Source organism: Pterocles gutturalis, unplaced genomic scaffold (assembly GCF_000699245.1).
Source record: "Pterocles gutturalis isolate BGI_N339 unplaced genomic scaffold, ASM69924v1 scaffold8980, whole genome shotgun sequence".
Taxonomy (NCBI): Eukaryota; Metazoa; Chordata; class Aves; order Pterocliformes; family Pteroclidae; genus Pterocles; species Pterocles gutturalis.
Window position 1 is genome coordinate 27,675 of NW_010138202.1, and position 27,459 is coordinate 55,133.

Sequence of the window (27,459 nt, forward strand, 5' to 3'; positions counted from 1 at the left end):
ACAGCACTTTGTCTTTACTCTATGACTACCTTGTTTCTTTGGACGTTGTTTGCTAAAAGACCAAAAAAAAAAAAAAAAAAACCCCACAAAAATTACATAAAAAAGACCCCAGAAAAAATTACATTGTAGCAGGAAACTGTGGATAGGATGGCTTAGTGCCTAGAAATGTTTATGGATGAGCATGTACCTCCAGGTGTATACTGTTACCATCGTTCATATAAAAGATTCAAACCCCAAGGCATTGTAAGTTTCAATGTGTGCAATGTTGCCCAAAGTTGGGGTGGAAACCTAGCCAACTCTTCACAGATAGAAACTTCTTTCTTATGAGTAGTTTCTGCCTCTGAGATGGGTCATTCACATATACAGTTACTACCATCTCTCTTTTCCTTTTTATTGTCATTCTTCTGTCTGAAAATACCCAAGGATGCAGTCTCTTGCCTACATGCTTGTAAGCCAGACATAAGCTTTTGGAGCCCTTCTGAAGAGTAAATGTCTCCTGTCTTGAATGATTGTTGCAAGTAATCATCCAAAACTGGAGTACGTCTGTAATGACACTTGTGCAAGTCGACTTATTTGCTAGTGTGGGTTTCAGGGTTTTGAAGAGTAGAGGGCTAACTCTGAGTATGCCATGTAAAGCAGTCCATGGTCTGAAATTACATATAAACACCTCTATTCACAATATAACTGTATTAAAAAATAAAATAAAAAATTCAACAACCCTTGTCCTACAACTCTATGCAAAAAAGAACTATCTGTAACATATTTGTAATTTTCTTTTATTTTTTTTTTTGGTGAAGTACTGTATAGTTTTCTTTCTTGGTACATGTTGAACAGTGACAGCTGCATTATTTTGGGACATCTCTCTGGGAAATCATTTTGCTCAATGATTGTGAAGAGTGATGACTGCTACTTCATTTGGATCACATTACCATAAATTTGATTTAATGAGGCTACATTTAGCTTAGTTCCCTGTAGTTAGAGCAACACTTAAAAAGCTAGGAGCTTACATTTAAGCAAAAGACCTTTTTTTTCAGAGTTGTTCGTTAACAAATGATTGAAGAGAATGTGCAAGAGAAGTCAGACAAGGGCTCCCATAGTACTACATGTTTTGTAAGTGGCCGAGCAAGTAAATGGTTATGAAGGCAGCAGGTTTTTTTTCTCCCCTTTCCTTTTGTACTTATTTTTGTTTATTTATTTAAGGAAGTTGTGATTCAGCATGCAGTCACCCAGTAGCAGAATGTTTTTGGCTCAATGTTTTGTTCAACTTTGAAGGTTAAAAATATAAGCAGGTGAGAAGGGTTACTAAGTACTCAACAACATCATCAATTATAATAGTCATAGATTGCCATATTTGTACTATGTAGTATATATGCAAAGAAAAGAAAGTTGCTTACAAGACTTTATTCTGAGGTTTCTGGATTTACCAGTATTTTTGCTGATTTAATGTCACTTAAATTTTTCAGTCTTAAAGTGTATTAAATCATCTCTTTTTCCCTCCCATTAAAATTAATCATATATATTTCTAATAAAAGTAGTCATGCTAAAATGACAGCAGCAATAAAAAAGACGCAGCACTCTGCATATGAGCAAGAGTATATACCCCTCACAGTTGTAAGTCTTTGGAAGTGTATGCTTCAATAATTCAAATGTAATGTATTTTATCTTTTCCCAGTTACTCCACTTCACTCATGAGAATCAAATTGTCATGTGTTTGGTAGTTGTAGTGCACTGTTGGTGTTGATAAATTCAAACTGATTTGAAACATGGGAAAAAGTAAATTCCAGAGTGGAAAAAATCTCATAGAAAATTCTCCATCAGCATTTCCTTTTTTTTATGGGGAAGGAGGATGTTAGCTGAAGGACTTGCGTGGGCACTGTTCTGGGAGAAGAGATGATTTCTTTAATTTCTTTAATTTATTTAATGGGCAGATCTTGTAGCGCTTTTGTTCTATTGTGGTAGACTGAGGATCATTAGGTTTATTTGAAAGCTTTCTGTCATTTACTCCAAATACACAGAACCCTCACAATTCATTTACTCAAGGTTGAAAAATATCATGAATGGCAGTTCTAGCTTCCCAACAGATTTAAGGGGTAGACCCTTAAAGAAACCCACACTCCCATGCAACCCCAAACCTACTCTTTGAGAGATTTAGTTCTGATGGATTCTCAGGAATGTTTGTAATTTAATATGCATTTCTTTCTTTTTGTTCCCACACTCTCATGCAACCCCAAACCTACTCTGAGAGATTTAGTTCTGATGGATTCTCAGGAATGTTTGTAATTTAATATGCATTTCTTTCTTTTTATTTCTGTTTTGCTACTATATATTTTAATAGTTCTGAATTACCTACTGAAATTCTTTGGTGGATTGAAATTTGAATGTGATTATATTTGTAATCTGACATTCTGCCCAGTGAGTGATCAGTGGATTTTTTTTTTTTTATTTTTTTTTTTTTGCAGTTGCACATCTCTGGCTCTTATTCATGTTTTGTGTGAACAGATTCTTTCATTGTGTGTTGAACCATCTTTACTGTTTGATACTGTAAGGTCATCTGTATTTTGCAGTTCTTTTCCTTTTTTGACAGGTTGCTGAATTAATTGCACAGCACTGGAAGAGTAATTTGATTTCTTCCCTGTAACACTGGAAAAGAAAACTTAGGCATATGAATGAATCTAAGCATTTAAAAGTTAATCTTTTGGGCAAAATAGACTTAAGAGTGGGACAAAATAATTACAGAGAAAATAGCAGAGAGCAAGATAATTTTTCTGACTTTTTGTGAAGGTTTAGAAAACTGAATCGTTTCTACCACATATGAAAATGTAAAAATGATTTGACTTTGCATATGTCTTGAGACTCGTCTTGGGTCATTTTTATTAAGTTACTTCGTAAATTCAGTATCTGAAAGTATGGTGTTAGGATAATAACCACTTAATAAAGTGTGATCACTGCTGGTATCTGTATGAGGTTTTTTCTAGAACTTCTCTATAGGGGATTGAGGAGCATTGGGTGGTTCGCCCATCTACATGCCAGGATGTTTTACTCAAGCTGAAGCTTGTTTATTGCTGGAGGGTAGGTGCAAGCTAGAAGAATTAACACTAGAGGCAAATAAGGCTCCTTGTCTCTCAAATCAAATACATAATATTTCTGACTAGGGAGGGAAGAAAATTATCTTCCAGCAGCTGGAAGAAACTTCTGGGGTTTTTCTGTTCTCTCCCCCCCACAAGTATTAAGGGGAGCTGGTATTAAAAGAACTGTTACAAGCAGCATCACAAAGGGGAATACAAGACTGCGTGAATGACAGTTGTGATAACTAGGATGAGAAACACCTTTCCTTCATGTCGTTTGCTCAAAATTTGGGATTTTCCATAGCATTTGGCTGGGAATATCTACTCCAGCAGACTGTGTAGCATTCAGGAGTAAAGTATTTATTGAAAATATGGAAAATGACACATTTGTTAATGAGCATCATACTGTGTTTGTGAAGTGACTTTCTAATTTGTAGCAGACTGTTTCCCTGCTCTACTCTAATCTGTCTTGATCCATTGGGTGAGAGTACATTTCTCTTAACTTTTTTAAATTTACAAACAACGCAGTCATTTTTCTTATAGTAAAATGTATATCAACAAGCAGAGTTTACTTTTGTTGGTTTATCATGTGTTTTGATGGATAACTGCACACTTGAAAACAGTGGAAGGTGGTGAGGCATTGAAACAGCACTTCTGACATCTTTCCCATCTGATCCTGCCGACTGTGTGAGTAGGAACAAAGAGCCCTGGAGAAGAAGGTTCTTTGAGCACAGAGAGAAACGGAAGATGAGGAGCTGGAAATAGTCTTAAGACTATTTTTACTCTAGTCAAACAATGACAGGGAATGTTCCCAGGCACGGGAACGTAATATTCTATACTGTTAAATTGTTAGAACAGTTCCTGGCATGCTTTTGACTCACGTCAAGTAGTTTTCTCCCAAACAATTCCTTGGCTGTGTCTGAGACTTAGCACAAGCCACTTACCGTAGATCTGCTGTGTGTAGCTACCCTATTTTAAGGGGTTTAGAAAGTTTAATAGGACAGATGCAGTGCCATCTCTGTGCCACTGAGAATAAGTCTCAGGCACATTTGATTTACTACTGTAGGTTTTACCTATGTTTATATGTTTCAAATTATCATGTTTCTAACAATTTTTATCTGATTTGATTTTGCTGCTCTTGTTGTATGCTAGTAATCTGAATGTGAAAATAGCACAAACTGTCGTTTTGGAGCCACACATTACATTAAGCAGTGCTGTGCTGTTTCATTATCTTTCAGCAGCTTCTGGAGTTAGTGGAGTGTGTTGTCATTTTACTGAAGGGTACCCAGTCACCCAGTAGGAATGCATCTACTGTTTCTTTCCGCATGCTTTCTTTCAAATCAAGATTTTTTTAAATGTCTCAAGAAAGTATATTCTAAGATCATTAATGCATTTTAAACATAAATAAAATTCTGTCTAAGCCAATTGATATCTTGTGACAGCCTTGTATGTCCTACTTTTTTCTACATACATTTTGCTAATGGTTTACTTTTGGTCATAATAGTTCTTTTTACAGTCTAGTGATAGTATGTAATACAATGGTATTAAAACTCTCTGAGATACTCTGTAGAAAGTATGAACTATTATTACTAAGTAGGAGTTAAAACATCTGGACACATCTTTCAAAAATAGAAGTAAAACAGATAAACACAAAACACAAATTTTCAGCTTTTACAACTGAACACCTGTCTAGTTCTGACAGCTCTCTAAATAGCAGAAAGAAGCTTCTTATATTTTTATTAGCCTAATATTTTAGTGTAAAAAAAAGGCAACGTAGTGGTATGCACCATTGTCTTTGGTTTTTGAGTATTTTCTGCACAGTAACACTTAACAGCAGAAAATTTTCCTGCTTGCACTGGCTATAATTGCACTTCATTGTGTAGTGTACATATGTCTGTAGATTTAAGGAGGAGATATTATTTCAAGGAATTCTTTCTTTGTCGATTTGCACACAATACTAGAAAGATGCTCTTTCTCTTCTAAAAGGTTGTGGGAAATTGATTGGTTACAGTCTCACAGATACCTGTTAGATTTAGTCTCAAGTTATGCATTAGATTTGTGATAGCAAGAGTACTGGTATGAGGAACAAAAATTAGGAAAGGTAATTTTATTTAATTGATTATTTTTCGTAGCTAGGTAGGCTTTGAATCGGGTTTCCTTAAAATGAAAAAAAATCAAATGCTGAATTAACACGTTGTGGGTTGTTTTTTTTTCTTCTTTCTTTTCCAGATCTGAACTATTATACTGTCGTTTATGCAACAGAATGCAGAAATTTAAGTTTTTGTTAAGAATTTTAGGACCCAGAATATTCAGATTAGCTTTAAGATCACTTGGTGGAGAGATCTGAGTTCTCCAGATGGTGATTGTTGGTTTTTTGAAAGACCTGATTTCTTGCAAATTTAGAGAAAATTCTATTTAAAGTGTGTTTCTATTGATGCTTTATCAAGTTTATTTATATTGATACTCAAGTATCAGTATTCTCACAGCTTAACTTTCTTCCTAGAGATTTTATTAAAAACCTTTTTGGAATGCAGAAGTATGTCTAGAGACATGCAAGTATGAATGTGTACAGCAAAGTACTATATTTTACAGAAACAAAAACTCTGTAGATTATGTTGTGTTGTCCACATGCCTAAAAATATTTGTTAGTTTGTACTTTTAAATGTAGCCTGCGCATCATGTAGACGTTTGCCTCCTTTGTTCTTTCTTGGATTGTGGAAGTGTAATATATTCTTTTATTGAGAGTGCATGCAGATGAAAATACTGTCTTTTATAAATGTGTTTTATATTCTGTATTGTGGTCAGTTAGTCTGGGAAGCAATCCATTAATAAGCATTTGTTCTATTCTGTATACTGTAGAGAGGTGGAAATTTTCTTTTGTTGGACGACATGCATGCGCATTGAAAGAACTAACAAACTTGGCAAAATGTCAAAGGAAAAAGCACTCCAACACTGAGCATCATGTTGATGAAATGTGAACTCTGAGTCTAAATGTTAGCTTATTCTGACAGATTTACTAATGAGAAAGTAATTTAAAATCTTGAATGTATTCTGTTTTACATTAGGATAGTGAAGTATGTTCAATAACTGCTCATTTTCACAGTGAAGAATTCACATAAAATTTTCATGGAGCTGAAGCTTACTCATCCATTCTAATACAAGATGTATTAGAGCAGGATGGCTTGTGTGATTTATGACATTTGTCAGTTTTTCAGGAAAAAGCGTGCCTTTGTGTATATCTTCTCTTCAGCTTCATTTTTTCATCTGTACTTACAGAACCCGAAGGATTGCAGCAAAGCTAAGAAACTTGTATGTAATATCAACAAAGGCTGTGGCTATGGTTGTCAACTTCATCATGTAGTCTACTGCTTCATGATTGCTTATGGCACTCAGCGAACGCTCATTTTAGAGTCTCAGAATTGGCGCTATGCTACCGGTGGCTGGGAGACAGTATTCAGGCCTGTAAGTGAGACGTGTACTGACAGATCAGGTACCACCACTGGACACTGGTCAGGTAAGACTTAATAACTTAAATAATTTCGCTTTGTTTTTTGCAGCTTCTTTCACACAGAACTAGTTTTGATACCTCTTTCTTTAATGTTATATGGAAAGTAATAATTATGACTGCAATTGTATACATAAGCATCTTTTTGTGTGGAAAAAAAATGATCCTTATTAAGATATCTCTGCTTGGGCAGAGATTTTTTAAATACAAAACTATTGTATTTCAGATTTAAATTATAATCCTTTGACAGTCTGCCACTGTGCCAGATATGAATCCAATTTTTGTGGGAAGAGAATATTAAAAGAAGCTATTGTTGGTATACCTTAAATTAATAAAGCATGTTTCAGATATGAAGCAAAAGGAATACAAAGAAAATGGTATTCAATAGTCATTCACACACCAACAAAATAATGAAATAATTGAAATAATTTTTAATGTAAACTCAACTGACTCGAAATTCAGGTTATAAAAACAGTGGCAATGTTAAATACCTTTTCATTTGTAGATCAGTAAGTTGATCTGTTCTTATATTAGGCTGAACAATTTTGCTAGAATAGCTGGATGGGCATTCATGTTTGGAGGATCAGTTAGCTTTGTCTCAAAGTAAACAGCATTAATTTTAATGGAATTCTTGCAGTTGACATCTTGAAGAGTTATTAACATCTGCATGGTTTCATAGTTTTTTCTATATATTTAAAACATTTTTCAGGTATTTGTCAAAATCAGGTAGGTATACAGCACAACTGCAGATGGCTGGCAATATGCTAGCTTTTTGTTCTTGGTTTATGATAAACAGTAGGAGGAATTTTCTGAAACTAAATTTCTGCACAGATGATTTTTATGTGAACAATTGTCAGCTTTTTAAAACACAGATTCTATTCACTCTTCCTCTTTTGTAAGACATTTTTTCTAAGTCTGTAACTGTTATTACAGTGGGGGTTCGTAAATGTTACAATAAATGCAGGGAAGACACAGTTGATCAAAAAGAATACAACAGACTGTTTTTAGCCAAGACTAGGTAAATTTAGTGAGATGTCTGAAATGATAAAAAGAGACTCTTGGTCTTGGAAAAATCATAATTAAACAATTGGGTTAGAGAGAGCTGGAACATTAATTTTAATAATTTTTATTATTGACAGTTATAGTCCACATAGTAATTATTGAATGATTAGATAAGCTAACAACTGATAAAGAATGGGCTAAGCTGTAGACAAAAACAATCTGGAGTGGAAAACAGTAAGGGACTGCCACTTTTCAGGATATAGCTGTCTTGCTTGTCAGCTCTGATGGAAATTTTGATTGTTAACATATGGCAGATTAATCTTATCCCAAGAGAGGAATTTTGGCTCAGTAACTGTCTGCTTAAGGACAGACAAGAAGGACTCAATTTTCTTTCCAGTATGTCTTGAAGGATGTATTTGGCAGCAACAGTGGTGACTTGGATTTCATTGGGACATTTAAAAACTTGTAGGGATTTTGAGTAGATGGTTAGGTAGGCTACAGTCATCAGTAAGAGGTGCACTGATGAGATGTTATTTTAGCGTACAGTTTCCTTGTTAGAACTGCAGGAGCTACAGCATGACTGCAGACTGGTACTGTCCCAGTGCCATAGAGGCAATATACAGTTTGTCTGTTTGGAATAGCAAGGAGAGCTTTTCAATTCTGAGTTGAGAGACTGGTTTCCCTGCCACTGTCTTCATTCTTCCTCTTCTGTTGGCTACCCCTGGTACAAGGATTTTGGATGGTGTGTAAAGTTAAATGCAGGGAAGAATGGCCAAATCTCCAAGTCATCAGAGACGGTACCCTAGAGTCACAAGAAGTATTCCCCTTCCTTAATTTCTGATAGGTACAGGGTTATACTGTGTTTCAGGAGAGCTCTGAGCTGGTCAGTGGGCTTGGAAACTAACATCAATGCTGAGAGGAAAAGAAAAATGTAGATGTTCGTTTCTTCCCTTCATCTGTCTTTCTGTCTTTGAAATATTGGAACATGTGGCCAGTCCCGTAGCTACTTCCAGACAGGGAAAAATTGTCTGTTTTGACAGGTGTCTCAGCTTTCAGTTGTCATTCCATAGTGATTGTGCCTCACATCAATTCTTATTAAATAAGTCCTCAAGCCTGTTATAGGCAGAACTGATACCTTTCAGGAATTTCTAGTTACATATGGTGGAAGTGTCTTTATCTTCAACAATTATACTGCTTTTAATGATTGCTTTATAGTTATTTTACATCCTGTTGAAAATTCTTGAGAGTTGTGTTGTATCAGTAAGGTTTCTTATTCATGCTGGATCTAATAGTGCTTGAAGATCTTTGTTATCTGGCTGATTAGCAGTTTAGTGAGGAAGTGTGCCCTGGAGGATATGTAGAAGGAGAATTGCCTATGCAGTGGACAATTCAGCCCAGGGCCTATTTAAATCCAGTCATAACAATTAAACTTTGCAGAAATTTCCTTGATCCAACATATTGTATGTGCGTAAGTGTCAACCAGATCTCATGGTTTCTGCTGTTGTCTCTGTGGAAAAGGTTTTACAAATATTTTTCCTCTTCAAAATATTCCTCACATTAGCTGTAGCATCTTAGAAGGTTCACATTATGGAATTCAAAAGAAGGCATAGCAGGGTAAAATGTTATAGGGAACTGTAGCTTAGGATAAAATGCAGTACTTGCCTTTCCAAAGGAAGCACACATCTCTAGTTCAGTAAGCTTAAGTCTTTTTTCTTCTGTGGACAGTAAAGAACATTTCCAACTCCTTATTTTCGATACCACACCAAGAACAATGCTGATTAAAAGCAAAACCTTTTCACCGTGAATATAGCCAAACAAGTTCCCTAGAGAAGGGTATGCAGTCTCCAGCTTTGGAGGCTTTCAAGACCTGTCTGACTGAAGCCCTGAGCAACCAGTTCTGATCTCACAGCGGAGCCTGCTTTGAGCAGAAGTTTGGAGTAGGTGTCCTCCTGACCTATAAACTGTATGATCTCGACAAACATAGAATATGAGTTAAACTGTGGGAACAGTTGATCATGACTAATAATAATCTGGTCCTAATGAACTGGCACTGTCCAGAACCAGCTGCTTTAGAAGAGGGTGAAAGTACAAGAACAGCAGGCAAGTGAGGGGTAAGCTGTGTCAAGGAGAAAGTCCTACAAAGGGTCAGTTCCTCATATTTTGGCTACAAATATGAATCCTCCTACATGCAGGTGGTTGATAACAGAACGTATCAAAATCTTCACTCTTCACTGCATAGCCAGTGCATATGGAGTCTTAACGAATTTGACTATTAAAGTCTTAGAGATCTCAAATTAACTTTTTCAGATTTACAAAATACTGTTTACAGATCGGTGTGTAAACATACTTATGTGTTTACACATTGAAACAACATTTGCACATTGAAATAACATCTGTTCCTCAAAGCTTCAAGATGCTACAAAACTTTCCTTTGAAAATTCTAGTGTTGTTTGCGAACAAGAATTTTTTCCAAAAATTAATTCTTAGAAATGGTTGAATGTTTTCTAAAAATAAGAAATGGAAAACTGAGATTGAAAACTTCAGCTGAAGTTTTGTTCATGTTTGGCAAAGTTGCCAACTGAAACTGCCATCTGGGCATGGTTCTGGGCAAACTCCTCTGTGTGACCCCAGGATTTAGTTGCAGGCAGTATTGAGAGCCTTCCATTTAGCATACTAAGCTGTAAACCAGACTTCTGGAGCACTTATGCACACATGGTTTATTTTAATGAAAATCTGTTAAAATAGATCATGATTTCCTGCAGTATGGGCTCTTGCTGATGAAAGTACAAATATTGTTTCCTTTTAGCTCCCTACAAGTTTTTTTAAAAATTAATTTCTAGATCAGGATGAATAGTTTGAAGATCGAATGCATGAAGTAGCTTGATGTGATCACGTTTTTTTAAAAATTAATGAATGCCACTGATTTGAGTTTTGGTGTTCTAGAGATAGAAGACATTCAGCTCTGAAAGACAATCTTCTATGGTTAGACTACTGGCTAGCCGCACACACGATAAACTGTGTTAAATTGTAATCTTCTGCAATGGCACAATCACTGAGAAAGCGTCATACTGACAATTGATCTCTTTTACTAGCTTCAGTGTGGCTTCAGTAGGAATCTTCACCGGATACTTAACTGCTGGTAAATTTGAAAGACATTCTGTCTTGCTGAAGACTTCTACATGGTTTTTTTGGTCTTTCTAAATTTATATAGATTATTATTGTTATTATTATTATTATTCCCTGTGCCTTTACAGAGACAAATAAGTCTGAAATTCTTAACTGTAATTAAAACCAGTTTGTCTGCAAAGCCAAACCTTTAATTTTTTTCCCCTACAACTTCTGAAATCAGCATAGGATTTTCTAGATTTTCAAAATAAATTAATAAAAATGCATTGACATTTATAAATTTCCATTTCTCGTAAACAAAGTGTTTCTCCTACCTAGTGTACTTACTATGCTGTTTATATGTTTTTTATTAAAAGTTGCTTTTAAATTATATATTCAAAATATTAATATAAGTGAATGCTTATAACAAGGTATCAGTGTAAATTACAGCAATAGGCCAAAAAGTCAAAAAATTGTATCATCTTAAAGAATTACTTTAATGTAACATGCAGACCTGCATAGAAGAATTTAGTAAATTGTGCTTTATGAAAAAATTGTTTAAATCTGTAAATTTATCTTTCTTCTTTTTAGTTCAATGGCCTCTGCTTGACACTTTTATTTTTGTATTAGCAACATAAATTTCTGAGGTTTCTGAAGTCTGTCTTCAGCAAAGCAATTTAGATAGTAATCTCTTCTACAAAGAATTAAGAGGCTTATATGAGCTGAGAATATATGTATTTTTAAAATATTGTTGGTTCAGACCTCTCCTAACTAGGCATAAAAGTTAAGCTTGTCTATTTCAGAAGAAATTATCATGTTTTGGAATTTGGGAAGTAGGCTGAATTTTAATAAGCAAGCTGACATTAGTATGATAGCAAAAGATTGGTAATGCATATTCTCATCTGAGCAGAGAATTAGGGGTCATCTCATCCCTTGTCATCTCTGGCAGGAATTGTTCTTTGCATTTGACATGGTATTCCTACAAGTCAAGTTCAGTTTTTTAGCTTAAATATGTGAAAAGATTGAGAATTCTGTTACAAGTTTTTGCAAATACAGCAGTTATAAATTTTCCTTTTCCTTTGTTTCACTCAAACACTTTCAAACTGTCATTCTAGAGAAAAAAAATCTTAATAAGAGATGGTTGTGTGCATCTTCTTTTCAATTTTAAAATTATACCTTACCTGCAATTGTAACTTGCTTGCAGTTCATTTTTCCTTGATATCTATGGCCAAACTATTTATTAATAGTTTAGGTAGGAGTCTTGGTAAGAAGTGTTTACTTCCTAGTAATAAGAGCCAAAATATAGAGAACTTGTGAAGACTTTTATCATTAAATTTTTATTAGTTTTCTTGGAATAGTTAGTTACATTGAGCATGAATATTTTTAATTGCCAGGTCATAATGTTCTGTTATCACTGCATCATGCTAAACCAGGGTAGGACTCTTTTTATCATTGTTTGCTTGCCAATTTACCATGTCCTGGTGGCATTCCCCAATAATACATTGAAAGAGGGCTATGCAATAACTGAATAAAAAAAAAAAAATGGAATCTTACACTAAGTGGGAAGAGAAAACAGATTAAGAGAAAGGACAGTTTAATATTTGGTTAGAAGTTATATCTGCATTACATGATGGGTAGTGAAGGGGAGGTAAAGAAGCTATTTACATGTTTTAAATAAGAGCGTGTGCTTCTTCCCGTAATGCCCGTCAAACCAGTAAGATGAAAGCTAAATTGAAAAAGGAAACCTGAAACAAAGTTTCCTGCAGTTACATTTGAATATTGACCTTGCTGCCTCTAGCCATGGTTTGATGAATGAATGCTTTTAAGGCAGGGGTACCCAGAGGGGAAAAAGTGGCAGAGCTCTTCCTTTGGTGGTAGAGCCAGCTTTTAAGTATTCATTGAACTATAATCTTAAAATATGAATTAACTAATATGTTTATATGTATAATTCAAGAAAGAGGATACTGTGGGTACACAAAATTAATTTTTAATTTATTAAAGCAAATCAGGCAACAGTAATCAAAAGGACTAAATGAAAACTGTAAACTCAAACCATAACAAGTTCTGAAGAATTAGTTGCAATAAATAAAAAAGTTTCATTTCATGAATTAAATCTTCCTTGACAGTAGTTTTTCTTTTATGTAAATCAGAGTAATATTTAGTATTAGCCTAAAGAACCCTTTAACTTGCTTACAATTGTATGAATTATGTTTTGCTTCCGTATCTTATTCTTCTTTATAAAATCTTGCAGAAAAAATGGATCCATTTCTATTTTTAATTCTTAATGTCTTTACTATACACTGACTTCAATTATTTACGTTTTAATTCAAGCAAATTAACCTTACTGTGAAGCAGACAGAGGAATGGTGATTTGACAGAACAGAGCAGAACAGCAGTGTGTCTTGTGTTTTCCCCTTCTTTCAGTTGTGTTAATCTTGAAATCAAGCTACTGATATTTATTGCATAAATTTTTTGCTGTGAAGGTCCTTTGTAAGATGCTCTAGATGAACACTTCTGTGTATGTAAACATGAAAAAATCTTTAGAAAGGGGTAACTCTTAAAAAGACCTTAGAGTTCTAATGCAGGAGGTCTGAGTTTTCAGAGTAATGCAGTGGCCTAAGGGAGCAAACTGGGGTCCTTATGTCTAAATGGAGGGTTATTGAAAAGCAGCAAGAAGTTATTTTTGCCTTGGAGAACAATGGCCAGGCTGCAGCACACTGTCTGGTTTTGTTATCTGGCCTTCAGATGGGTATTGATAAATGTGAAAGGATTCTTTGAAAGAATTACACTGATTCAAGGCCAGAAAAATCAGTAAGAGATTAAAGAAAATAATTCAATTTAAAAATGAAGCAAGTTTAGAAAGCTGGTCCTGCCACATTTTACAGGAATTTCTAAACGGGAAAAATTTCTACTTTTAGACAAAAGTAGGTGGCTGCACAAGTCAGATTGGAAATAAGATCTGTTTTTTTGCAGAAACATTGGCTGACTAGTGTAATAACTTGTTCAGAGGATATGGTAGATTCTCCATCAGTAAGTCTTATTTCATCAAGATCATATGTGTTCTTGAAAACTGTAGATTATCCCCCTTTCAATTGTTTAATATTTTGCATGTGTGGCATAGAAGCTTATTGTGGTTTCAGTGACCCCGTTGAAGCTGCAGTCTGGTGTACAGGTTGGGATGAGGAAGGCTGAATAGAGCCATCAGCAACTGAGTAGCTATGCCTCGGATGAGCACAAAGAGAGGAATTTGTTTTAAGCAGTCCTTTCGTGGCTATTGATCAAGAGATTGCAACAGCAGGAAAAAAGGAAAAATACGTTAATGCATTTTTTAAAATTTGTGTTTTACTTTTATGAGCAAGGTGAGTCAATCCATGAAAAGAAACACAAGGTATAAATTAAAGAGTTAGATGTTGTCTTTGAGCACATGGCAAACCTTTTTTACTTTCAAATATCAGATCAGTACTTAACTTTATGAACAAAACTGTTAGTGGAATAAAAGCAGCAAACTCTTAGAGACAAATGGAAGTCAAATTTGTTTAACCAGCTGATCTAACAGTGAAGGAAAACACTTTACATATATAGAAAGATGGGATGGAGGAGAAGAGAGATTGATTTGTGATATTGAACCTAATTTGCATAATATCATTGAGGCAAATCTATCAGGAGTTAGAAATAGTTATAAAATCTTTAAAAAGACCTTTCTAATGGTAAAAATTGACTTTAAAGTTAAGGTCAGAGAATCATAGAACCATAGAATGGTTTGGATTGGAAGTGACCTTAAAGATCATCCAGTGCCATCCCCTGCCATGGGCAGGGACACCTCCCACTAGCCCAGGTTGCTCAAAGCCTCATCCAGCCTGGCCTTGACCCCCTCCAGGGATGGGGCATCCACAGCTTCTCTGGGCAACCTGGGCCACTGCCTCACCCCCTGCACAGGAAAACATTTATTTCTCATATCTAATCTAAATCTGCCCTCTTTCAGCTTAAAACTGTTATGCCTTGTTACTATACTCCCTGGTCAAGAGCCCCTCCCCATCTCTCCTGTAGCCCCCTTTCAGCACTGGAAGCTGCTGTAAGGTCTCCTCGGAGCCTTCTCTTCTCCAGGCTGAACAACCCCAACTCTCTCAGCCTGTTCTCACACTCCAGCCCTCTGATCATCTTTATGGCCTCCTCTGGACTCGCTCCTTTGGGCCATTTTGAAATCCTCTTCTGATCAGAAGTCTTTGAGTCAAAAATATTCTGAGATATAATATTCAGAAATCAAAATGAAACTGATAGAGATGAATCATGCAGAGAGCAATGAAGCAAAGATTTCAGTATATTCAAAAAGCAAGTCTTTCCTGGTGGGAATTGTATGTCTTGAGATGCAAGTAAAATAAATAGCTTTTTTCCTTTTTTTTTTTTTTTAATTGACATATGTTTATGCTAATGTTATCACCAGCAGACCAGATAAAAATACTGTATGTCTTTTTCAGTTTTACCACTTCTTAAGAATTAGGCATGAAACATTTTTTTATCATTGCAAGTCAGTGTTTAGTGTTGTGCTTTTATGAAATTTACATATTTTATAAAACATAAGCTGATGCTTTCTGGTTCTCAGAGAAACAGAGCATGCTTTGCTGTACGTTTACAAGTAATTTAAAAGACCATTTGTGATTCTGTTTGTGACTACAGTGGAAGTTTAGTTAGACAGGAAGACTAAATAAGAAAAACCAGATAAGTGAATTTGGTAGGGGAAGAAAAAACTGAAGTGACAATCCACTTACCTAAGAGAAAATTAAAAAGTTATCTTTTCATTTTTGTCAGGTAAATCAAATTTAGCTTGTGTGAGGGTAGGAATTTCTCAGTTTAGGACACTACATATCTTTTGTAATGGTTATATGATGTGTGTGCATCTCAGACCTAACAAATAAGGGTCCTGGCTTCCAGACAGAGGGATGACACACATCTGTGTGCTCTTTTGCACTGTCATTCATTTCTGACACAATATTGAATGTGGATTATGATTGAGCCATTTGTATAGGGTAGGTGTAGTATTGGTTCTCTTTTAATTGTATGAGGAATTACATCAGATCTATTCCTGATAAAGGAATGGTGTTCTTAGAGGTGGTTTTCCATGTCAGCAGCATTTTTTAGCAGGATGGATGATAAATGGGGAACACATTTATTTTAAATACAGCCATTGTTAAGTAAATTTTCCAGTGGCAGAAGTAAGGATGTGTATATTTCATTAACATTTTATGTAATTGCGCTATCTGATAACATTCAAGGAGTAAAAATGTGGAGATTTTATACAATGAGTTCTTCCTATGTCTGTTAATTTAGATTAAGATTTGATGTCTGTATAAAGTGCAATTGACTGTTTGATAATAGTTCCGTGCATGGGCATCACCATAAGCAGACTAGCAAATGTGTTGTTAAGTGAGAATTCTTTTAAGTGTGTTGAAGTGAATGAAGGTAGCACAGAACGAGAGTTTTTTTTTGTTCATTAATAAAAGTGTCCACTGAAATAATTAATTTCAAAATAGTAGGGACTTATTTCCCTATATTTCTTGAAGCACTGCTGTTATTTTGTAGACTTGGAGGAGTTCATGAAGGGGGGAAGAAAGGACTCTTGCCTCTGTTCTCTGCAGTTGTACCAATAACTTATCACATATTTGATCACGTATCTTATGCTGTTCATATGAAATATTACTTCTTGAAGCATGGCTTTCCCATTTTCTTAAAAGATTGATGTTGTCCCAATACACGAACAGTAGGTTACTGATTAATTGCAAAACAAGAGAATCATAGATTGGTAAACAAATGCCAAGTTTCCATTACAAACGGTAAAAGTTTCTTGCTTAACCGGTCACTCTTTTAAGAATTGTTCCATAAGCAAAAAGCTACAAATTGGCCCAATATTTGAGTTTGTTGGATTTAAGGTAACCATTCTGTACTTGAAAAGTTGTACCGTGGGATGTACACTAGGTAAGAATACAAGTGTGTTCTGTGTTCAAATGAAAAAAAAAGGTGTTTTTTTAATACTAAGAGACAGCATTAGACAAATTGGGAGTAAAATTACCTCAGAAATATGTTGGGTCTCCAGCAATCTTTAAAAACTCTCAAATGTTAATCTGAGTTATTTCTTTGGCTGCATAAATTTCAATCCAAACTGAAGCATTCTCAGATTTTGGGGAAATTATCACCAGTGTTCAAGTTTCAAATTACTTTCTAATACATTATGCAAATCATTAGAATGTCAGCAATGTTATGGTTAAGTAATATTGCCTACTTTTAAGTAATCTTTAAAAAATGGCAGTTGTCGTGTCAAATTCAAGTCATGAAAACACTTCATCCAAACCTTTCCTATGTCTTGAAGATGGTTACCAGCATTTCCAGGTAGAAGGCATCCCAGAGCACCTCCAGCACTACGGGTTATCACTCTGATACTTGGGAGTGTATCATTTAATATAGGGTCTTATTTTCTGTTAATGTAGATACTATTAATTCTGTATAGACAAGCTGTAGTTTAGGGCTGGACGTTTCATTTGTTTCATTATAACTTTGCCAAATCCTCAAGGCTTCTTGTCTTTTTGCATTTGAGTAATGAATAAAAAACAACCAAAAATGTCAGCTAATTACTCAAGATCTATTTCTTGTATAGACTCAGAATGTCACACTGAAAAGATGCTTTTATTACTTTGTATTTTATTATACAGGAAGTATCAACTAAGTAGGAAGATGGTACTGAATAGTTTTTCCACCATATGAAATAGTTGAAAGCTATACCAAGAGTTTTAAGGCAGAAATAGTTGTTTGAATTTTATAGTTCTGTTTCTCAATCTTTAGGCCCTCAGCCCCCTGGTTTCTTCCTAATGTTGTGAACAGATAAGAAACTTGAAAACCCTCATTTTGTTATGTTGGTTTTGTACCTACTTTGGAAGACACACATTTATTTTGCTAACATTTCAAATGAAACAATAAATATTTAATGTTGCAAGGAAAATCCTTTACTATAATCTAATATTTTTGGCATTACATGTCCATGAACGACATCTAACGTGTTTTGCAGATAAATCATTAAAACATATTTTCCTTTATCTGCTATTACATACATCTTGGGACAAATCTCAAACAAAGGCATTGAGTTTGCAAGTATCCTTAACTCCTTGTATTGGCTCTGGCTGAGCTGCAGTCAGCATCCCCCCAGCACCCTCCCAGGGCTGAGTGTCCCACTGGCAGCCAGCAGGGGGTGTGTCACACAGCTGGGGAGGGGCGGAGCCGGGACAGCTGACCCGGATTGGCTGTTCCATACCATGTGACCTCAGCTCAGCCATAAAGCCAAGGGCAGGGAGGAGGAGGGGGGCATTTGTTACTGTGTTTGTCTCCAGGAGCAGCCGCTACACACACTGAAGCTCTGCTTTCCTGGGAAGTGTCTGGACATCACTTACCAAGGGGAAGCAGAGAATAACATCTTTGTTTTCCTTTTGTTTCTGTGCATGGCCCTGGCCTTTGCTTTAATTAAACTGCTTTTATCTTGACCCACGAGTTTTTCATCTTATTCTCTGCCTTTATTTTGCTGAAGGGAGAGTGATAGAGGGGCCTGGTGGGCACCTGGCATCCAGCCAAGGTTAACCCATCACACTCCTGTAAGAAACAGCAGTGGTTTTAAACGTCTAGTAGGGTGAAAATTAATAATACTTTATCACTGTTATAGTTACAGAGGAAACTTTATATTGTTTTGTATTGATTCTTCCATTACATTTCCTCCTTGTTTTCTTTGGAAAATATGAAATGAAATGGGCATACATGCTGTGATTGAAGACCCGAAAATTTTCCTTTTCCGTTTTTGCAGGGTTATACTCTTGTTTTTTGCCCTTTTTATCTTAGTAGACTGTATGAAGTAGGACACATCCCTGTTTCTCTCCATTCCTTTCAGATGCACTGTTAAGGTGAAGTGCCTCGCTGCTATGAATTTCTAACAGCATAGCGGTTTTATTCTCTGCTGTTTTATTTATGGCTATCTAAAACTTCTATTTGTCTGTGTGCACCTTGAGGGTTGTGTTCCATCTGGACTTGCATACTGAAGGCATTTTTACTAATTCATTGAAAGAAGAGTCTTCCAAGTGTTCAGGTTAGGACAAGACAAGGTTGGGACCTCAAGTTATAAACCACTAGCTCACAAAGACAGTAAATATCTAAACCGGGAACCCTTTTCCACTAGATGCCTGGATAGACGACTCTGAAAATAAGCTCCGTTCTCGCGACCTGTTGAAAACTTCTATGTCTCCTATAGTAGTCTTGAGGTTGCATTGTTTTTTGCATGCTTACATGTGCTTGTTACAGGCTCATATGTATGTCCAATTAACGTATGTATGCCAGAGATCCCTGCAGCTGTTAAAGGATTATTATAAAAGCAAGCTGGTTTATCTTCTAGTCCAGAAAAGACAACCTAGTATTCAAAGCAAATATTTGGAAGTATTTTCAGGTATATAGTAATTAACATTAGACTGAAATAGAGAATAAGCTTCAGTGGAATTGTTTAAAATAAAATAAAAAATTGGGGTTTTTTCAGTATCGCTGTAAGGATCTTTAATATATGTTTTCCTAAGTAATTTCAGCTATCCTTATGTTTGATCTTTTAAATCATCAAGTCTGGCTACTGCTTGCATGAATGACTAAACCTCGATAACACAGCAAAACCCCTGTTGCATTGATAAAAGTGTATTTGCCTTTGCAAATACATTTTTTTGATATTTTCTGGTAGCCAGGGAGCTGGAGCTCTTCTAAAACAGGTACTCCTTTCATATAGGCTGTTCAGATGAAATGGAGCATTGTTCAAAAGCAGTTGGAATATACAAAGATGAAAGCAAAAAAAAAAATATTAGTAAGCTTCCTGATTTCTAGTTAGTTTGTCAATCTTCTGAAAATGCCTTCACTGGCTGTTATATGAAGTCGATTTGTGCAATCATACGCTTCATCTGTAAACTTCCCAGCTGGCTTGGGAAGGGACAATTGAGACAGGGAAAAATCTTTACTTTTTAATGCTCTCTCAAAGTGGCATGACAATGGCCACAAAAGCATGTTGGTCGTTCAAGAGCTCTGAAAGTTAGGGTTTTTGCTGGATCAGAAGTAAGACTACAGTCAAAGTTTTATTTTTTGGGGGGGGAGCTGATAAAATAGTATCTTTGGTAGAGAATTATTTTAGCCAAGATTCTTGTGAGAGAAAAGGTTTTGTCATCGTGCTGGATCTTTCTGTATGGTCCTTTTTTTATCCTAACTTAGTACAAGTTCTGAATATTAGATGAATTTTGGCCAAATTTGACCAAGAGAAACAGTTCTTTTTAAGGTCTCTCAAAACTCCTCAATATAGATAGCCTGAGTATGTGTGTACAACTGCTGAGGTCAATATTGGCCTACCAGCAAGTGAGAAGCAGTGCCTAACTTGTCACAGATGTCATTTTCCAACAGGCAACCAGTTCAGAGAGTGGTAGGAGACATGGGAGTACGTGAGGGTGGTTACAAGTAAGTTATGGAAGACAGGAGAGGAAAGGGTGCAGGAAAAAAGCCTTGGCACTACTGGACTGAGAAGCATAATAGAAGACATGTTGGCATGTTTGAAAACATTTTGCTTTATTCCCTCCTGAAGCTATAAAGAATCAGCCTCTTGGAGTGATAAGTGGGACAACGCTACCCATATGGCATATAAAACCTGAAAAAAAAAACAAACAAAAAAAGAGCACTGTATTTTCAGCTTCTTTAAAACTGTGTGGTACCAAATCTGTTCAATACCTGCCTGCCTTAAAAGGTTTGATTAGATAAAAGATGATTAAGAAAATTAAGAAGTGGAACACTAGTGAGAAAGAAGTCAGAAATCAAGTTCAAAAACTTAGTATTAAAAATGTATGAAGCAAAATCTTAGAGAAAAAACACCTAGCTGTACAAGTTATATTTTACATTGACTGCTTTAAAAGAAAAATAGGATTCTTTATCTCATTTTAATTCAATTTTGTAATTCAACTATGGCATAAAGTCCCTACTAGGTGATTCTAATAATATTTGGAAATGCCCAAAAGATAGTTGTATGAGATGTAGTCTGCAGCACAGAACAGATAAAAGCATACTTTTTCTTTCTTCTGAACTAACTGACAATTCACAAATAGGATAACACACCAGAAGTTTTCATAGCTTCCGTTTTTAATTTTGTCTGCTTTGCAAAGAAAAGCATTAAAATATCATGGAAGTTGATGAACCATGAACCTGCTGTCTTTGCGATGCATGACAGTAGCCAGCAAGACATTGAGGAGCCTTGTGAGAATTTAGCAGAGTCCCTCTCACCGTATCTTATGCTAATCTAACCACATTCCTAGCACGCTGACATATCTTGCATGCTTGATGTTAGAATTGTTCACTCAGCTGGGGTGAGGTTTCAAATTGGCAGGAAGTCTTAGCTTAGTTAAGGAGAGCTGTGATTAGTCTATGCAAGTTGATATCAACTTAAATAAGTCTACATTATAAAAAACCAAAGCAATGAAGTTATTCAATTTTTATTTGAGTTTATTCGGTAGTGTTTCTAGGTACACAAATTGAAGTTAAATGGAGATTCTCATTTACACAACAGAAGTCTTAGCACAGTCTTCCTGGGCATACTTTAAAGAACAACTTATTGAAAGAATACTTTGAAATTAAATGACAAATTTGAAATAATAGAAGAATGAATGAAGTGCATAAACAGGTTTTCAGTTAACATTAAATAATAGTATTGATTGTTCCTTGAAGTGAGGCTGACATTTTGCTGTGCAAAGTAACGAGCACCCAGGAAAAATGCCCATCCAAATGCAGGTCTGAGCCAATGTTCAGATGGAAGAAGTAAGTTAAGGTAAAATAACAAAATTCCACAGGTCATTTTGAGCCAAACAAACATTTTTCAGCCTTCAAAGAAGTTGATATGAAAGATACCAATACCAGAAGTTTCTAAATGGGCTTTAAATTAGGAGGACAAAGATTAAATCTGAAAAATAGACAGGCAGTAAGATTATGCCAAATCATGCAAAATTATTTAAGTCCTATGAGCTATAAAGGCGCATTGGGATACTGCAGGGAAACATGGTGCAACTGGCGTGGGTCATCTAAATAAAAATAAATTTCTTTAAAAGTATGTGATTTTCCTCTGGAGTATGTTGTTATGATTAAAGAGTGAGTGTTATGAGTGTTGCAGTACTTTATGGCTAGTACAAAAACACTTGATCTTTTGATTAGTGAGTGAAGGAAAAATGGATTAAGTTGCAGAACTTTGGAGGGCAATTATTTAGGTTAATCAAAACTGAGAAGTAGCTCCTGGAATCATATGAAAGTTAAACAAGCCATAAATAGAATTATACAGGCAAATTTTGGCAACTGTAAAAGCAATATAGATCACATTGGAAGAAGTATCTTGAAGTACTGCTGAAATGTAAATTACCTATAACAAGTCTGAGGTATCTTCCAACCTAAATGATTCTGTGATCAAATGTCAAAGTCGAACCTGCCCTGAGCAGGGAATTGGGCCTGATTGATGTGATAATACTGTGATTTGAACTGCCAACATGAGAAAAAGATATAAGCATTAGTAGGGATTATTACCTTTTGTGGCTTATCTGTTATTTAACAAAATACAGCTGGGAAGTGGAAGAACTGATGTATTTTAAAATTTAGAGATTACGTAGCTAAAATCTGAAGAAATGTGTAGATAAAAAGATCATTCTGTATTTTTAACTGACTTCCCTCTCTTCAGTTGGACAGCTACAATTCTTACGAGTAAAGAATATGACTTAATGTTTTTGTTGAGTGTATGCTTGCCTACCAGTCTAACGGAGTTTTGGTTATCTACAGTATCACTGATTTTCATTGCAGCTTATTTCTGAGTAAACTAAAACAATATTCTGCAATCCAGAATTTCCATGAAAGTTTTTTAAACTGTGCCTGTTGAAAAAAGGACAAGATCATTGCCTATTAGGGATCTTTCAATGAAAAAAAAAAAAAGTGATCAGTGGGATGAAAAAGCTGCCGCTTACCTATAGGGCTGTGGCAGATAGTTGTTTACTCCTTCAGGTTACTGAAGAGTTCCTTTCACTGTTTTTGTCCAGGACAAATGCAAACAGTTGCTGTAAGTTTTCCCTTTTCTGCATCTGCCATCTCATACTTTCTAAAGTGAGTGAAGACTAATAGGAAGTGTTTTCTTCATTGTTCAGAATGATAATAAAGGTAATAAAAAATAGAAAGTTATCAAAAAGTTTCCTAGAATTGTTCACACATCTGCGTGTTTGATTACACAGATATTCTAATTAGTGATGTCAAATGGCTGTGCTTTATCAGAATCTTGTATGTTTGGATTAAATAGACTTAAGTAGACTTGCCCACTTTTAATTTTATGGAAACGACTAACAAAATAGAACATTGTTGAAAACAGTGATGGCCATATTGATTATTTGATTTTTTTTATTTATTTGTGTAAAAAACCAGTTACATGCATTGTCTCAACACAACACTATGTGTCCTAATTATTTTGTCAACAGTTAGTAACTGGCAAAAGTCCTGAAAGCATGAGGGGTTTCTGTAACCATGACAAAATTTCTACTTACAGTAACAACGCATTCTTTGATCAATATTTGTGTATATTTAATTTTATGACTTTCCATTTATTACCCATACTTTCAGAGATAGTTCCCTTGTTGGGTCTGATATTGTGTAGCTTTACAAGGTAAGGAACTCTCAGTTGTCTCTGTGAAATAACTATGATATTTACAGGTCCTTCTCAAAAAGTAGTTTTCTATTTCTCAAGGTCCACGCCTTAACACTTGACCTAGTCGTTCATTTTGTTTGCTTTGCCTTAATGAAATACATTTTGTTTGTTTCTGATTTTGATTTACAGCAACTCTCATGCAGCTGCATTACTATTCAGACATATAGTATAAAGCCGGAAGCTTTTTTTTTTTAACTATCTTCCTAAGTATTGTGATTTTGGTATACTGTAATCTAGTTTGCCGTATGCTGAGAGCTTTCTTAGTTATTGCTTGCCAACCTAATTTTCTTCAAAACCTTAAGAGAGCCCATGGAAATTTTTCGAAGCGCACTTATCCTTTGAATACTATTTCAGGGTCAGAATACCAAATAGTGGGTCAGATCGCTCAGTCAGCTGTATCCAGAGCAGGACTTTCCAAGTGGCTGTCTTTGCACAGCAACATAATTTTTCAGTGATAGAATGAAGTTTAAAAACTTGGCAGTGATATCATACTTTATAAAAATTCACCTTTTTGTATGCACCTTACCACCTCTGCTTTTTCTGCTCAAAAGAATTGCAGTGAATTTCCTTCTCTGACTTAAGACTGGAGTCTTTTCATTCTTCGCTTGGCTACGATTGTTGTTGATTCTTTTGCCACACTGTTCCTTCCCCCACTCTCAGTAGAGGGTATAAGAATAAAAGGTTTGGAACCTCAAGCGTACTTTCATGCCATTCCCAAGCTGAACTTTTCTGGTCTAGGCTTCTGACTAATGCTTCACATCTGCACCAGATTTAGCACTTTCCTGACTTCAGGCTGCTTTTCTTTATTGCAGCTTTCTGAAGGCATACTATAATATGACATAAAATGTTATCTTTCTTATAATAAGAAAACTTAAATGCTCAGTATTTTTACTAAATTTATGAACTTTTAGTAAATCTTTTCCTGTAAGTGTGCTATAATTGATGGCACAAATATGAATTGGCTTTTGAATTAAAATGTATCATTCATACCTGCAGTACATATTCTATGGGAAATTCTTCTAAAAGATCCCTTTATAGTGGTGTTACACAGCACAGTGATGAATTATTAACATACAGATACATCTATGAAGATATTTTCCAAATCTATGAAAAACTAGTTGAAAATATACCTGATCATAACAAACATTCCTTATTTAAATAACCATATCTCATAGAGGTTGTGCTGAATTTTGACTAGTTTTGGCAGATTCACTAATGTTAATGTAGCATTCTGACAATGTATGACTTCATCATGCAATTTTCGTTTTTCTAGGACTTTGTCACAAATATACTGAAATGAGTTTTAGTGAATGCAGAAGTGTTCTAACCTTAGGGATTTTTAACTTTTCTTAAAATAAGGCTTGTTATCCTTGCACTGAATTGATTTAGCCATTAGGTTTACTTCATCATAAACAGTTACATGAGTTTACTTATATTTTAAACAGTTTTCTTTCCTGGCTGGTGAGCATTAGAGTGCTAGCCACCTTTGCCAGTAGACGCTGCAGACAATGCAAATATTGTTTTGAAGGAAATGAGCACACGCGAAATCTTAGCTGAAATGCTCAGTGTTTCAAAACTGTAATGCTTTGTATTATGTTGTCATATTATAATAGCTTTGAATTATCAGTTATGTAGACGCTTATGTTTGTGAAATTTGTAAAAACTCTTTTAAAATGTTTAGTCACTATTGAGCCTTTAATGAAGGTCCCGTATAAAACATCTGTATATTCCACTTTAGTATTTTAAAATATTCCACTGTGTATATTCCACTTTAGTTATTTAAAAGATAATGAATTCTTACCTGTATGTAAATCACATGCTTGTATCATGCTTGGCTGTTTTTCTTGAACTATTTAATTTGCTACTTACCTTCATCATTTAAGTTCTTCAAGACAGGAATTGTCTCTCTTTCTGTCCTTTCTTTCCTTATGTCAGTAGAGTAGCTGATTCAGCTGTTCTAATGGTGTCTGAAATGTGGAGATTTACTGTGATAAACATGTGTTCAAGAGCAGCAGGGCTGTATAGGTTTTTTAAATAATTTCTTATGCCTTAAAATATTGCTGTGTTTATTTTTAAACAAGAAGCTGAATTTTAACCATTTTAGGTAACAAATCTGTCCAAGTAAGCCTTAACACACAATAATGGGATAGTAGTATATAAAAAGGTATGAATATAGACAGGAGCTCTTTTTATATTTTATTAACTGTCAGCTGCTAAGAATTCAAGGACCTTCAACTTTGTTTTACTGCAGTGGATGGTTAGATAGACTTCTTACATAAATCTAGTCTAAAACTATGATTTTTATTATTTTTTTTCAATGCTATTTTTAAAAAGTAGAGTATGGGTTAGGTAGTCTTTTTGAGGTTGAAGATACTGTTTAGCTGATATGTTTGGGATATTACTTGGCAATGGTGAAGCTTATTAATAAAACAAACTACTTGACTCATCATAGTATGTATTTTAAAACAGGTGAGGCTAATGATAAGGATGTTCAGGTGGTGGAACTTCCCATTGTTGACAGCTTACACCCACGGCCACCTTATTTACCGTTGGCTGTCCCCGAAGACCTGGCTGATAGGCTAATTCGTGTACATGGGGATCCTGCAGTGTGGTGGGTCTCGCAGTTTGTCAAATACTTGATTCGTCCACAGCCTTGGTTAGAAAAAGAAATAGAGGAAGCCACAAGGAAACTTGGTTTCAAACATCCAGTGATCGGGTGGGTATTTAGTTTTCTTTTTAACTGTCTGTGCTTATGTGTATAGAGTGATTCCTGTTCTTAACAAATTCTTTTATGATGGCTATCCAAGAGCCTCAAGCATTTTGTGGGGAGAGAGGGTGCTTTCTTGATGAAGCTATTTTTTAACTATGCATAATACAAGTTGATTACTTCTTCAGCATACATATCCACCTATAGTTAGACAAATATATAAAAGGTGGCTCAACAGAAGGTTTGTTTATATGTCCTTCCATATCTAGAAATGTAATACAGAATTTCATTCATGTAATTGCCTTACAGCTTGTATTCCAGACACTTTTCTTTTCAAGGGCCTATAGCCTTTCCATTTGAGGAAAAAAGGCTAAGCCTACATTTTCTATGCCACAATTACAACTAATTTTATTGTTGGCTGCACCTAAACGTGGTATGTGCCTTTCCCTTTAATTTCACTACTGTTGTGCCTTAGCAGTGACTATGAATTGGAAAGTTCTGTATGGGGAGATGGAAGGAAAGCACCTATGGGTGATAAAGAGCAGCTTGTGGAAGAAAGGTTTCACTGTCATGTAACCTGAGAAAATTTGCTGCTGCTCTACTTGAGTCTGAAAATGTTTCTTCCTTTGCCAGAATTTTCCTTCAATCTTTAATCTTTGTTTTTGTAGGAGTACACAGTAGTTCTGTCCAAATGTTAGTTGGCTTTTGACATTGAGTCGGTAGGCTGCTTCACCACTGATGGATCTGAAGCCTTGTTAGAGTTCAAGCATGGGGAAGATGCAATTTTAACTACCTTCATTCCAACCCTGCATTGTAGTTGGTGTCCTAATATACCTGTGATGCAAATATTCCTATTTTGCTTTTGAACTGTATTGATTGAGCATTATCTAACTTCACTGGATAACTTAACCTTTTGAACAAAAGGAATACCTTGTGTGCTATAATTAAACCTCCTTCATACTCTTCTTTTGGTCACCCTTTGCCTTCCTTGCAAGACTGTTATATTGCTTTCAAGAGCAGACCACTAGAACTTCATGTTGTGCTAGAACACTAACTTTGTGTTGTCAGTGTGTCTTGATGGACATCAATGAGTTTTAATCCTTCCTTGTTTTATGTAGGGATTTAATGTAATATGCATTCTAAAAGCACAGGCATGAAATTTAAAGTTAAGATTTCCGTTGCTACAGTATGTATTGTGTTTCTATATTGAATTCCTAGTTTCTGCCTTTTTTCCAGTGTTCATGTCCGAAGAACAGACAAAGTAGGAACAGAGGCAGCATTTCATCCCATTGAAGAATATATGGTACATGTT

The 27,459-nt window shown here is 35.4% G+C and overlaps 1 protein-coding gene across 1 annotated transcript in view; it reads left to right on the forward strand.

The window, feature by feature from the left end:
* The window catches only part of FUT8 (fucosyltransferase 8 (alpha (1,6) fucosyltransferase)), a 57,885-nt gene that overhangs the window by 19,323 nt on the left and 11,103 nt on the right, over positions 1–27,459 (forward strand). Inside the window, exons 5-7 of the mRNA XM_010082900.1 lie at positions 6,342–6,579; positions 25,910–26,156; positions 27,384–27,459. The exon at positions 27,384–27,459 is cut by the window's right edge and continues 110 nt beyond it. Of these exons, the coding sequence (XP_010081202.1) occupies positions 6,342–6,579; positions 25,910–26,156; positions 27,384–27,459 (561 nt within the window). The remainder of the gene's footprint in view (positions 1–6,341; positions 6,580–25,909; positions 26,157–27,383) is intronic.